Source organism: Drosophila albomicans, chromosome 3, assembly GCF_009650485.2.
Source record: "Drosophila albomicans strain 15112-1751.03 chromosome 3, ASM965048v2, whole genome shotgun sequence".
NCBI classification, from domain to species: Eukaryota; Metazoa; Arthropoda; class Insecta; order Diptera; family Drosophilidae; genus Drosophila; species Drosophila albomicans.
Window position 1 is genome coordinate 37524356 of NC_047629.2, and position 14477 is coordinate 37538832.

Sequence of the window (14477 nt, forward strand, 5' to 3'; positions counted from 1 at the left end):
GTTAAAACTGGCAACAACTTTGTGTTTTTATTATAGTAAGTAAATGTTTTATTGTCAGCCTTAAATAGTGATTACATGCTATAGGAAGCATCCTTTAAAATATAAAGGCTTTATTTGTGTTGCCAGTGTATTCAGCCTGCGGCTTGCCGTAGCTCACTTCGCATTCGTTGCGCCCTTTAATCACTGCACATTTGCATTTACAGCTCAAAGGATCGTTCTCGTCGAAGGGCGGGCCACGCACCCAGAATCCCTATTCCCGAGGCAACATTTGCCTGAACTGTTGCCACATATTGTGCGGTCCCATGACGCCCTCACTGATCGACAGGTAAGTTGAGATGGCAGCAACTGTAAACGACTGAGCGACCACAACAAGTAACACAATTTTGTTCGGATGCAGACGCGGCATTGCCACGGACGAGTACATACAGCAGATGCATCATTCCAGCCCGCGGCACGCACTGAGCGATGTCATCAGCGCCTCGCAAATGGTGACCACAGCACAGCCGATGCTGGGCGGTGGCATGGGCGTCATTGGTGGCATCAGTGGAGCGGGCGGTGGCGTTAACATTGGAGGCGCTGGCGTCGGTGGCGAGCTGAAGCCGCGCTTCTACGATGAGGTAAGCGATTACAACGCTGACAGCGTAATATATCCGAGCACCTTCTCTCTCTCTCTCTCTCTCTCACTCACGCTCCATAATCCATAATCAACCAAATCAATGAAATCTAAATGTCTCGGCACAATTTGCTTGCTTCCAACAAAAAACAAAAAAATACAAATTGAACTCTGTAAATCTCTCTCTCTATATCTAAACTATCTAACTATCTATCGTACGATGAACTTTAAGTATATAATGCACCTGATTTTTGACGCTCTGTTCTTTCTACCTTCTTCTTTTTTTGGTTTTTGGTCAAATATTCTTCTGTTTTGGTAACAAACTCGTTAAAACTCACCACACGAACAACAACAATCAAAAACAACCACCACGCAACAAATTCACATCAAATTCATCTCTATAAATATATATATATACAAAAATATATATACACTGAACGTAATCAGTCGAATCCCTCCTCCTCGACATTGGAGAGCAACGGTGTGGCCGCTGCAACAACCGGAGCAGCCAATGGCCACGGACATGGCCATGGGCATGGTCACGGGAACGGCTTCGACCGACCACCCAGCTATGATACGCTCCAGAACGGTAAGTCCAAGTCGCGCCGGCAGCAGCATCAGCGCTGCTCGCTGCAAACACTGTTGCCAGCCAGTGCACAGCAACAGTTCAAAGCCAACAAACACAAACAACTCAAACACCCAACACAACACCATCAACAACAATCGCAACAAGTGCAACTGCAACCGCATCACAAGCAACAACTGATGGCCGCCGAGCTGCAGTTGCATCTGCAACAAGAGGCGCTAGCCAGTGGCATGGCAACGCCGCCATCGCTGCAACGTTCGCCGGCCACATCGTCGTATCGGCTGAACCTGAAGCGCTCGCTGCATTTGCCACTGACGCCGTCGTACGACCCACGCAACTCGCCGCTGCCGCTTCTGCATCATCATGTGCACTCGCAGCAGACCACGGCCATTGGCAGCGTCTCGGCAGCAGCGGCGGCAGCTGCCGCCCAACTCGCCGCCGCTGCAGGTGGCGGAGTGAGCGGAGTCGGTGGTGGCTCCTCATCGTCGGCGACAACGGCGCCCACATCGGCCTCAATGGCCACAGCGCCGCCGGCGCTTGCACCGCGTCGCCCCTCGACGTTGCAGTTGCAGGGCAGCGCAGCGATCTCGGGCAGCCAAAGCACCGTGACGACCATACAGACGTCGGCCCCACAGCCACCGGCACCGACGGACTTCAAATACTATTCCCCGCAACGCAGCACCGACTCGAATCTGATGCGTAACTATCCATTCCCCAAGTCGGCGCGTGGCATGCGTCGGCAGTCGACGCAATCGGTGGACTCACAGAAGGTCAACATTGCCGGCTATCATCCGTTGCCCATGCGCACGCGGTACAAGCATCAGGAGGTGATGTTTGAGCTGAAGTCACCGACGAACCGGTTGACTATTCGAGAGTGTGATTTTGGCGGTGGCGGCGAACCCTGCGACGACGATCAGTCGATCAAGGACAGCCAGATCTTTCGTGTTAGTAAACGAAATCTTTATATGAATCATCGGTCGCCGTGGAAGGAGCGCGATCGTTACTCCAATCTCTATGAGTACTCTTTCAACATCGATCTCAATTCGATTATCGAGGATGCCGCGGGCAGTGATTCGTCCTAGTACGCAGCTCGCAAACCGCAACAAGCATTCGTCTTCAACACTGCCACCAGCACCACCACCACCATCATCATTTCGATCATCATCAGCATCGCCATCGAAACCATTTACATCATCGGCTGTTGCGTAGTCTCAGTCATTGATTGGTTGTTAAACAATAAAACGGCGCTCAATTCGTCGATGTCGATGTCGATTCTCCGGCGGAAACTTGGCGCAATGCCTTCGATTCCTAATGCTGCTCGATGGAAATTTATTTCGCAAATTTCGTCTGATAATGATATACGTATAAAAATATCAACAAGACAAAATAGTTGTACAACTTCACAATTGGCTTCCGTGTGTCGCGCTTTTTTATAATTAGGCTAGCTAATTAATTAATTGTAGTGCATTTTATATTTGTATTATTTCTTGAATTTGTGCACGCGTAGTTGCAGCAGAAAGAGTCGCGTTTGCCTTATGATTTGTGATCCAAAATTGTTGAAATACCCCCCGCCCCGCTCTTCCTAACTAGTACGTGTAGCTTCCCCTTTGTAAATTTTATAAAAACTTGGTTCATACAAACTTTTGCGTTTATTTAGCACCCTAAATCATAGGCCAGAAGGAACCACGCTGTCGCACCGCCTACTGCCAACACGAGAGCGGAGCGTCAGTGTGACCAAGTATTTTTCAGTTGTCGCAGCAACTAATCGAAACACCTACACACACACACACACTCACAAACACTTGTGTATATACCAAAGTCTATATACATACAATATATATAAATGTTAAAAGTCCATATCCCGACGCCGCCACCTCCAATAGCGAATAGACCAAAACCAAAACCAAATCCACACTAAAGTAAAGTAAACCTAAAGCTAACAGAAAATTACAGCTTCGGCGTATCGAAGATAAAATACTCTTGCAGACAGGGGATTATTAAAAATAAGAAAGCTAAGCCCACAAATTAGCTTACTCCGTTCAAAAAACAATGAGTTTTTATACAATTACGAAAGGAATTGAGGATCACAATTAAATCGTAAACAATTTTACTTCAAAATTGCAGCCTTCTAACTCTTACCGTTCATATAAGACGTTTAGAACTTCCCAGTCTTATTGCAAAATGAAATTTGGGAAAAAACTTACTTCGTTGCAAAATCAATAATATTTAAGAAAAAACCGCTGAACACGATCAAATTTCGAAAACAACCTCAATTAATAATTCAGCCTCCTAGCTCTTACAATTTGAGCTTTGAGAAATCAATCAGTCAGTCAAGCACGCAGTTTTTTATAAGTATATAATAGAATGCTAAAAAGGAAGCCAATCCGATCCATTCTAATATATTATACATTTGCTTACAATACAACTTTACAATGAGTTGAAATGAACAATAAAAACTAGGGAAGTTGCCACAAAACAGGCTTAGCTATATTGATACTTAAATATGTGTGTTTATCTAAAGAGGTTTATCATCGATTTCTTCAACTTGACTCCAATCTAATGACAAAATCCTCTGCAAGGGTATTAAGAAGAGAGCAAATCCATTGCCACGACCTTTGCATGTTGAGCTTGGTTCGTAGTGAATTGAGACTTTTAATTTGTGTTGAATAACGAGTATTTAGCCCTTGATTTTGCCGGCAGTCACTTGTGCAATTTAGTTGAAAATTTAATTTGTAAGGTTTCAAAAAAATTAAAATGAAGAAAAAATGTAAACACACAGCGACAGACAGACAATTACACACATTTATGAAGTTAGCAAACAATAAATTGAATAGCCAAACAACTGCCATTTATCGACAACAAAACCAGAGAAAAAGTCAAAGAAAAAAACATTTTGTTTAACGTACTTTCATTTCGTCTTTTTACGAATCGAAAAATATAAATTCAATAAGAATTTGATATCAATTTTAATAGATATGTAATTTTAAAAGAAACCAAAACAAAACAACAAAGTCTAGTCTTACTAACTAAACAGATGCATTGGCATTGTAATGCAAACAAAAATATTGGATATTTATTAGGTATCAAATTGCCAAGTGACTGCAAATATGTCAAAAAATAAGAAAATACATAAATAAATATGTTAAAACTGAGAGACAAATATTTATACATAAACAAATATATAAACTAGTTGTAAATGTTAAAAAAAAACGAAAACCAAAAAAATAGAGCTAATCCTCGATACTGAAGAGAACGCATTGGATTTTAAGTGAAATGATAATTACTTAATTTAGAACAATAAGTCGGCTTACTGTAAAACGGCACATTGGAAGCATTAGCTTGTGCCCAGTCTTAAAGGCTATCAATGTTAACCATAAACAATATATATATACACATATATATTAATGAAAATGATATATATATAAAGATTATATATTATATATACATAAATGAGTTCCTTTTAGCAATGGAAAAGTTATGAAACGAATGCATACGTATTGAATAATAAACTGAAGACACTTACACATTCACACACAGACAAACAGACACACATATATATAAATAATTATACCTAAATGTTGGGCAATAAATGTACGCTATAAAGCATATTGAAATGTTAACGAATTAAATTGGAAATCAAGTAACGAATTGTATACACTAAGAGAGAAAACTAGAGTTAATTCCTACACACGCATCATATGTACACACTGAGAATTGAGATATACAATTATGTACACACTGACACTGAAGTGAAGATCTCGAGTGTACACACTGAAACAAGTCTACTATCTCACATACACACACACACGTGCACACAGCGGCAGTCGAATTTGGACGCCATTTTGTAAAAGTTGTGCGCTTCTTCTAGTTCGCTGTCAATCGCCGCCTTGTTTGAGTTCCAGTTGCGTGATATCATTTCATATCACATGAATTGAAAAGTCAAGCAAATAAACACACCTTCCTTTTACACACACACACACACATACACACTCGCGCACACACTAATGCCAAACTCTTTTCTATATCTTTCAATTTAACTTGACTATGGAACAACCCAAACAAACGAAAAAAAACCAAATACCATAAAAAATTTGTGTCTTGTAATTTATCTAAAAACCAAAACCAAAAAAAACTTTAACGCAATTGAGTGAAAGCTTTCGTGGGCCGCTTAAAACTAGAGTAAAACCTAACAAAATGCGTTATATGGCTCAATTGGGTGAGTTGCCTCAAGTAAAAAAAACACACATAAAGTAATAAACATTAAACGTTTTTGTTGTTGTACACGTAATGTAATGGTAAAATAAAATTCAATTAATCAACGCTTACCTTAATTTCAAGAGCAGAGATTGTACTCCAAGTACTACCACAGTATTTTGATGCGGAATATTCTTTCAATCAGAATTCCCCCTGTACATTCAATCTCGATATCATTTCCAAGCTACCTTTTGTTGCTTAAACTTTAGTTCCTAAAAAAATGTTAGCAAAAAATCCAAAACAGTTTATTATTTGCTTAAATACAAAACAATTCAACAACCACTCAGCCATCTATATATAAATATCAAGTATACGAACATCCGAAACATATTTAAAAATCATGTTACATTTTTGGCAAAGTTTTTTATTATCAGTTTATTTATGCATTGGCAAATTAAAATTTTAATACCTATTAGTAAATTGAAAACTATTTAAGCATGTGTTCCAATTGACACCACATTCATTAGGCTTACAAAAAAAAAGTGTAATTCATTTTAGAGACCAAAAAAAATAGAAGAAACAACAATACCAAACATGAAACCATATCACATAAATATCTATTTTATTATTTGCATTGGCTAATTATTGATTTAAGTGCTTATCAAGCTGGATTATGTATTTTTAATTATGTTAATTAGTTATGTGAATTCCCCAGCTCCAAAAAAACAAAAAGGATAAACGCCGCCGCCTGTCAAAATAATAATAATAATAATTTTTCGCACATTTCGTTTCCAGTTGAGTTGTGTTTGAGTTTTGTGCGGCCAAAGTATATTTTAATTACATTTTATTGTTCATTTATAATTTGCCACCTTTTTTTCAGCATTTACAATTTGTTGCGTATTTCAAAATACATAGTTTGTTGTTAAATCCCGCAGCTAAAAACAAAAGCCACCAAACAGTCACAGCAACAACGACACACAAAAATCTATCTATACCCACAAACACCCACAGCAAAATAAAAAAAACAAAAATAATACTCGTATCTCGAAATTGAAATACGAATTGAATTTTTAATTAGTTGTCAAATTTGTTGTAATGAGAGTTTTTAACATTTTAAATGTTTCACATTAATTATGTATGCAATTTATTGAAAATGCAATAAATGTTTCACTCACTAATCGTGCACTTATGTGCTCTGCTTCTCCCTCTCTCTCTCTCTTTCTCTCCTGTCGCTTTCTCATTCACAGGTAATTCCAATAGTTTAGCCCAGCTAGTTGACAACGAAATTCCATTGGCCCAAATGGATATGCCGTCGTACAGCCAGCAGACAGCAACACAGAGCCGTCAATTCCGGCACCACAAACAGCGACAGTTGTCCAACGGCGCCTCAACTGGAGGCGGCATCGGTGTCGGCGATTTGGCCTATGAGAATCAGCTGGCGGCAGCAGGCAGTGAGGATGAGCTGGACAATGCTGATGTTGTTGTGGTGGGCGGCAACGAGGTGGTTGCTGCCGTGGCCGCCATCGCTGCCTCGAGCAAGGCGCGTGAGATGCGCAACCGCAACCGCAGTGGCAGTTACAGCAATCTCTTTGACGTCGACTTTGATGCAGCGGTCGTTAATTCACCGCTCTCCGACAACCACAAGTCGTCGTCCGGTGCTGCGCTACTCGCAGCTGCCATCAACGGTGACCAACATCCGCTTGCCAAGTCCGTTTCCCAGACGGAGAACATGTACAGCAATGTGCCGCAGGTTGCAAACTCAACGCCCACAGATGCCACTCTGCATGTCTACTCGAACATCATTGATGAGCGTGCCCAACAGCAGCAGCGACAGCAATCCGAGCAGCTGCAGGCCACGACAGTGCTGTCATCAACGTTGCTCAGCGATGATCTCGATCTGGATGATCCGGTGAGCGCTTCCTTTGTGGGCGTCGGCGGTCATCATCATCAGCATCGAAAGACGGCGGGAGATGGCGCTGAGCAGGCCAAGTCAGCGGATCGTTTGCGTATGCTGCATGACACCACCATGATTGACACGGCACTCGATCTGGATAGCCTCGATGGCTCGAGCATGGGAAACAACTCACAGTCCTGCCTGGTGAAAAATGCCAAAGCCACATCCAATTCTGCCGGTGTTCCCATTGTCTAAGCTCAATTCAAAACTCTTCAACTTCAACTATGTACCCCACTGTAAATAGCCAATATTTACCATTGAGCTTCAGCTTTTAATTAGAGAGTTAACACACAAAAAACAAAGGCTATCGAGTATTATGGCCAAATCGCTGTTAATTTTAAATGATTTTTAAAACAAAATTCGAAACAAAGTGCGGACACTTGAAAAGCAAATCAACCTATCAACAAAAATAAATGGGCAACTAAAATATTACCTTAAGGCGTTACGCATTCATAAAATTAAAAACATATATATGTATAAATCAGATTATAAAACCCAGAGAGATAAACAATATAAATAAAATACAAATACAGATACAAATACAAATACATATGCATATATACAAAAGCAAAAAACAAACAAACAAACAAAATAAAATGAAAACGTGGTGAACAATGTTAACAATTCAGAAGCATTAAAAATGAATGAATAAACTAATACTACTTACACTATAATTAACTGGAAAACTGTTTATACAATACATACACACACACACACACAGACATACATACATACTTGTATATGGTTAGTTTTAGCATTTAGTTTTCGTATATTTAAGTTTTTACACCGACAAGCGACGAGCGTGTTCCGTTCTTCAGAGTTTAACAATTAACAAATTCAACGGAAAATCGCATGCAATAAATAAAAATAAATATATATATAGAGATATATACAAATAGATATATGTACGAGTATGTTAATCGTGTTACAAAGAGAAATGATTTAAACAAAGAAATACACCACAAGAGAAATGTTAACAGACATAAGAAATTTAAACAGAAACCGAAACCGAAACAGAAGCAGACAAAAAAAAAGTAAAACAGTGTGTGACGTATTAATTGTTTATTTACACATAAGTATAGTATGTGCGTGGTGTATCGTACAATGTTAAATGATAATGATAAATGAATTAAATTGATAGCTCCGATATGGAAAGTGGGGAGCGAACGTGTTAATAAGAGTATGTTATGCGAAACTAACGAACTACAATTATACAAAGAATACAATTTATAAATAGAGAACATGAACACAACCGTCTTTTATTTATAGGCGTCAATTGTTGCAATTTATTTCGACAATTGGAAATGTATTCATTTGCTATACATTTATGGAATTTGCATAGTAGATTGTTACGGAATTAACAATTTCTTCATTACCATGGTCATGTGCCTCCAGTTGAATTAAGCTGTCATCAATCAAATGTTATTTTTTGAACAGTTACTATTAAATTGAGTTCTCCGCCAACACTTTCCGTCGTCGGTCATTTGAGTAAAAAGCTCTACATTTTATTTTACGTTTTTTATTATTACAAAAGATTAGACGACATACATTGTTATAACGGATCCTCTCAATACATATACAATAATGCGTTTTAGCTGAAGACATTGCAGGTGCATTTAAAAAATATTTCTTTTTATTTGTTTTTTGTCTGTCTTTTCGTAAAATTACAAAATTGTGCTTACGATTTCCCGTCGTTGGTAAATAAATATATTTATTACAATTATTATTATCAAATATTCGGGGATCAATGTGTGAGATTTCAAGACAGTTTTTTTTCTCGGGATTTACAATATTAATCTGAATTTAATACGTCGGACCAATTGGATAATTATTTACATATTAAGTGAAATTAATTGTTTAGTTCAGCTGCCAATTATTTCTTTTTGGTACGGAATATTTTGCATTTATTTACTATACATTGCCCATAAATTAGAGGCACGTTTCAAACATTTTTGAATATGAACATATTGTTAAGTACTTAACACATATCTCTGACAATTTAAAGAACTTATTAATGGTAAACCAATAAATTATAATTGTGTTACCAGTAACGTGCACAGAGCTTGAGCATACATATAAGCAAAAGATTAGCGTAAGATTAGAGGGAAGCGCTTGAATTCCCTTTTCGTTTTTTTGGGGTATCTGGAGTTCAAGAGAAATTACTACAAAATTAAATAAAAAAAAGGGTAAAACAACCACTTAAATTTAATTCTACTCTTTATTCCCATTCATCATTCTCCGTTCGCATTTGTAGGTGTGTAAATATCTTTCTCACAGTGTGTGCGTGGCGTTCCGATGTACGTGGCAGAAGTGCGAAGCGAAGCAGTGTAATTATTTATCGGCGATAACGTCCCAAATACGCCCGGCAGTTGGGGCAAGTGTGATGCACGTCCATGCAATCGTCAATGCAACAAGGTATAAAGCAGCAACCCATCCAGCAACTGTAATTAACAAAGATTCTCGTTAAGACGACGTGTCCACCAAATGTGGTTGAATCGATTCGCAACGAATCGAGATGCTTACCCAAGCAATGCGATTACAAAACCAGATATATAGGCAATCATGCCCGGTTCCGAGCGTGTCGATGTTTCAATCTCCGCATGGCATGAAGGGCATATCATGTGTGTCGGTGAGCGGCCAATGGGAACCACGGTCGTCAATATATTTGTGTTTGCGGTTGTCGGGGCGGCAGTTGGCGTGATAACGTGGGTCCATCCCACCGGCTTTACTCCTCCAACAGCCTCATTATAAGATGGTGGTGCCGATGGCGGTGGAACGTATGTGAATGGTGGCGCACTGCCCGAAGACTTGTCCATATTGTCCTTTAAATGCAGTTGCGTCAAGAGCTGCAGATATAAAATAAAATTCTCTTAAAAGTTGCCAAACAAAATTCGTGTTCAATACGTAGCAGTCAAACAAATTTTAAAAATAGCTCCCCTTCATTGTAGATGATTCATCGTGAAAGAGAAAGCTGCTCGATTTTATTTATTTGCACGCTTTACGGAATACCGAAACAGAATCAGAAACAACAACAGAGAGCAAGGCCACGCTCTTTGTGTGCCAAGATTCATTAAGTTCTACGCGATGCGCACTGTATGTACATAAGAACCACAAGAACTTAATATCCTGAGCCCTGCAGCCCATTAAATTCACATCAATATTGTTATTGCAATTAAGGTCATTTCAGTCTCGTTACGACTTTGCTCTTCACTACACTTGGCGTCATCATGTGACAATTGCAATTGAAGCAAACATTGACGTCGCAGTCAGTGGACTTGTATTTACATTGTCTGTGGCGTACATCAATTAGTCAAAGAGTCGAGTTATGCGCTTGTTTGTTGAGATACGAACACGAGTATTCAAGAACAACTTGCGCTACATTAAATGCAATTAATAAAGACAGCAAACAATTCAAATAAGAGTGTAGCCCTGGTATCCGCCAACGGCTTTCGCCACCCAAACAGGAACTGCAAGCGGAAGTGTTGTAAAATGCAGAACAGGTTTTGGTCTAAGATAGAACATGGCGATTGCCATTTACAACATTGCCTATTTAACGGTGGGCGATATTAAGTGTATTGCAACAGTCGTCAGAGCGCAATCAGTAAATAAACCTACATATATTTATATGTTAAACCCTAAAGCCGATTTGATTCGCAAAATACGTTAATACAATTAGCGGCACCGTGCAAAAACGGCCGACAAATTGAGTTAAATTGAGCTGGATTTTGAATTTGTGTTTGTTACTCGAACTTATTGTTGTTGCAGCTGCTGTTGTTGATTCTGTTGTGTCTTAATTAAATAAAAAAAAAGCAACAAATGGCGACCTCAGACAGCACAGACAGTGAACGAAAATTTGTGATGCTCAGATACCTGAAGATACAAACACGATAAAAACGTACGCGCTTTGAGCATAGTACAACAATAAATAGAATGGGATTTTGCTCTCATTTCACAACTGTGACGTCATTGAGCAAAAACTAAAATAGGCATAGGTGGACCATTCATTGCCAGGTTAAAATATTATGGTTTATTTGAAAAAAAAAAAACAAATTCATAAATCAGTTCATTGTTATTAATGTAATTATACTTTTGGTTGCGGGAGTTCCCAACTATTATCAATGAGTAAATTCATAGGTAATTCATCTGTTATGACAGTGTTGCCCCACCTCAGAAAATTGCAATATTACACTTGATCCTCCGATGAAAGTGTTGCCACACCTAATACTAATTTAAAAAGGACTTTTTATGCCCTTGCATGTTATTCGCAAATTTTTGCTTGTTATTTTGATGTCAATTCCAAGAAATAGCGCCAACAACCATCCAAAGTGGTTGAACGCGTTTGTATCAAACAGATGTTAATGCGACTGTCTTGAAGATGACGTCAAGCTATAATCGAAGACAAGTGCACGTTATGAATTAACATAAATATACACACACACACGTATCAATATATATTTATATACAAACATTTATATGTATGTATATAATGGTCTCTGTATGTTGACATTCCGCAACTGAAATGTACAGAGTATATTTAATTATATTCCGTTGTTGCAGACGGCTTTGGGGAATTTTTGACACTCGTTATCATACATTTTGGAAGGCTTTTCACCTTTTCGTGGATTTTGTGATTATTTACCATCTAATACTGCCAACACACTGGTACAATAACACACATGTGTATATATATGCAAATATTTACGTTTAAAATTCAGCGCTCACTTTAATTTCGCTATATATGTATGTACATTCAAAAATGTTTTCTGGCGAAATTTCTTTGCAGTACATAACTTGTTTCTATATCCAGCTGATGGATATGATAATACTATACATACAGAGGTACATATCTACATATCATTATTCATTAAGATGAACAATGTTTATATATAAATGTATGTAATTATATATGTATATGTATGTATGTATATTGGATGTAGTCACTGTCGCACATACACATACGTACACTAAAGAGCGCACATATGTATATACATTTTAATTATTATTAAACACGCAATTTGTTGTAGTTGTTTGGGAATCACACCCTTCACAAAGAGATCCCTTGCCTTTGCTCACAATTAATTTAACACTTTTTTTTAATTACGCAAATGCAAGTTATTCTTTACCTTCAAAATATAAAACTGGGCAAAAACTTTCGCACCACAACAAGGCGACGACACGCTAACTGATTAATAGTGTTACCGCCTATTATTTGTGGCACAACGCCATTTTAAATAAAAATGACCTAAAATTGGCAAGCTTGTTACAATTGGCGCAAAACAGCTTTTTAAGTTTTGGTAAAAACACATATTTTTGTTCAATGAAACAAACCGAACGCCTCGTTAAAAAAACTTTTATTTTGAGTCAAAAATAATTGAGAAACAATAAAAATATAATTTTCAATGCCTTCAATCTCATTTGAGATTTAAAAAAAGGGCTGCACAGCATCACGCTTCTGATTGATTATTAGAAACCGTGGAATTTAATTTCTTATTAAGCACAAATCTTTAGAAAAATAAGATTTTTCTCTTTTAAACATTTTAAGCATTAAAGTAAACACTATATTTATAAAAGTAAACAGTATATTTAAGAATGTCGACATGGTATATTTTAACTTTAAACCGGCGGCCACACTAGTCACTTACGTTTGTTTATTTTGGGATTGATGAAATGTTTTTGTCGCGCCTATGTCCAACAAATTTACTCCAGATGTAGCCGCGTTGCTCCCAGAACGCCAATACCGCTGCGAACTGTGCAACGATCAGGTGTTCGGCAACCAAAGTCACTATCAACTGCATCTCCGACGACGTCACAAACTAAACACCACAAGCAACAACCACCCAGAAATAACCAGTTATCATTGTCCAGCCGAGAAATGCATCTATAACGCTGATCGTCCAGGCAGTCGGGGATTTACGAACTTACGTTTTCTACGACAACACTATCAAAAGATTCACATGCTCAAGGAATTCAAATGCAACGAATGCAATGAAACTTTTCTGCTCGAGCGTCATCTAGAGAAGCATCAGTGCTGCTCGTCCTATCCATGTCCCATATGCGGACTCACCTATAGCAGCAAGGCGGGCCTGCAAACCCATATGAGGCGCAAGAGTCACTTTGAGACACCAAACAACGACGAATCCTCCAGTTCAAAGGTTTCCTCATCCAAAATTGCGTTGCCCACGCTGCAAGCATGGAAGAGATTACAGAAGCAAACAGAGGATGCAGCGAAATTTACAATAAAGCCTGAGCAATGCGAGGAAATCATTCAACCCGCTGCACCACTATTGCAATCATCCTTTTATTACCTGCCCACTATAGAGATTCCCTATGTGCTACAGCTGCCGGTGAATGCTCCTGACGAACATGTGGTCCAGCTAGAAGATGTAGATGCCCATGTAGAGCCGCCTGACAACGCCAACGAGCTGCCCATTCCCAGTTTCACGGACGAGGAAGTGGAGCGTCTGTTACGCGACATGGAAACGCAAACCGACGACGTCGATCTGGACACACTCGATATGCACAATGAGGTGCTGGCGCCACTGCTACGCAATATACAAACCCAGACACTCGATAATCGTCATCATCAGGGCACTATGACAGAACTGGATCTGGAGCCGGAGGAGGAAGAGCACAACACGAATGCAGCAAATGGAAATTATGGTGCTTACCCGGAGCAAGATCATATCTTTGGTCTGCAGACATCGGCACACATGCATACCCAGACCTGTGATGAATTGTTCGAGGAGCTGCGCAATATACAAACCCAAACGCTCGATAATCGCCATCATCAAGGCACTATGACAGAACTGGATCTGGAGCCGGAAGAGGAAGAGCACAACACGAATGCAGCAAATGGAAATTATGGTGCTTACCCGGAGCAAGATCAAATTTTTGGTCTGCAAACCTCGGCACACATGCACACCCAGACCTGTGATGAACTGTTCGAGGAGCTCGGCTTGTCGCACATCCAGACACAGACACATTGCTCCGATGGTTTGTACAATACACAGCACACGCAGACCTGCGACGAGATGCTGGACGAGTTCTTGGAGAACTTTCAATCGACGTGCACCCAGACTAGATGGTTGGATTGGCAGGAGACTGATGGCGGTAGTAATTAAATTATTAAA

General features: G+C 39.2%; 3 protein-coding genes across 8 annotated transcripts in view; 2 read left to right on the forward strand and 1 right to left on the reverse strand.

Moving 5' to 3' along the window:
* LOC117567855 (palmitoyltransferase app) overlaps positions 1-8026 on the forward strand; it is a 63912-nt gene extending 55886 nt beyond the window's left edge. For 4 of the 6 annotated variants that reach the window (XM_034248111.2, XM_052004296.1, XM_034248110.2 and 1 more), the window contains 3 exons: positions 204-325; positions 398-617; positions 1061-5391. In XM_034248111.2, coding sequence (XP_034104002.1) covers positions 204-325; positions 398-617; positions 1061-2281 — 1563 coding nt within the window. In that variant the 3' untranslated portion in view covers positions 2282-5391. Of the gene's footprint in view, positions 1-203; positions 326-397; positions 618-1060; positions 5392-6640 lie in introns of those variants that run through there. The other 2 variants (XM_034248112.2, XM_034248114.2) reach the window with 2 other exon arrangements.
* Positions 8027-8850: 824 nt separating this feature from the next.
* On the reverse strand, positions 8851-12577 carry LOC117567861 (LITAF domain-containing protein). The gene is made up of 3 exons (XM_034248123.2): positions 12471-12577; positions 9871-10193; positions 8851-9788 (listed from the first exon to the last, which is right to left on the reverse strand). The coding sequence occupies exons 2-3, from the start codon at positions 10161-10163 to the stop codon at positions 9683-9685; spliced, it is 399 nt and encodes a 132-aa protein (XP_034104014.1). The 5' UTR covers positions 10164-10193; positions 12471-12577; the 3' UTR covers positions 8851-9682.
* Positions 11879-14468, forward strand: LOC117570210 (zinc finger and BTB domain-containing protein 24). The gene has a single exon (XM_034251700.2). It carries the CDS (start codon positions 13032-13034, stop codon positions 14466-14468), a length of 1437 nt encoding a protein of 478 aa, XP_034107591.1. The 5' UTR covers positions 11879-13031.
* The last annotated feature ends 9 nt before the right edge of the window (positions 14469-14477 follow it).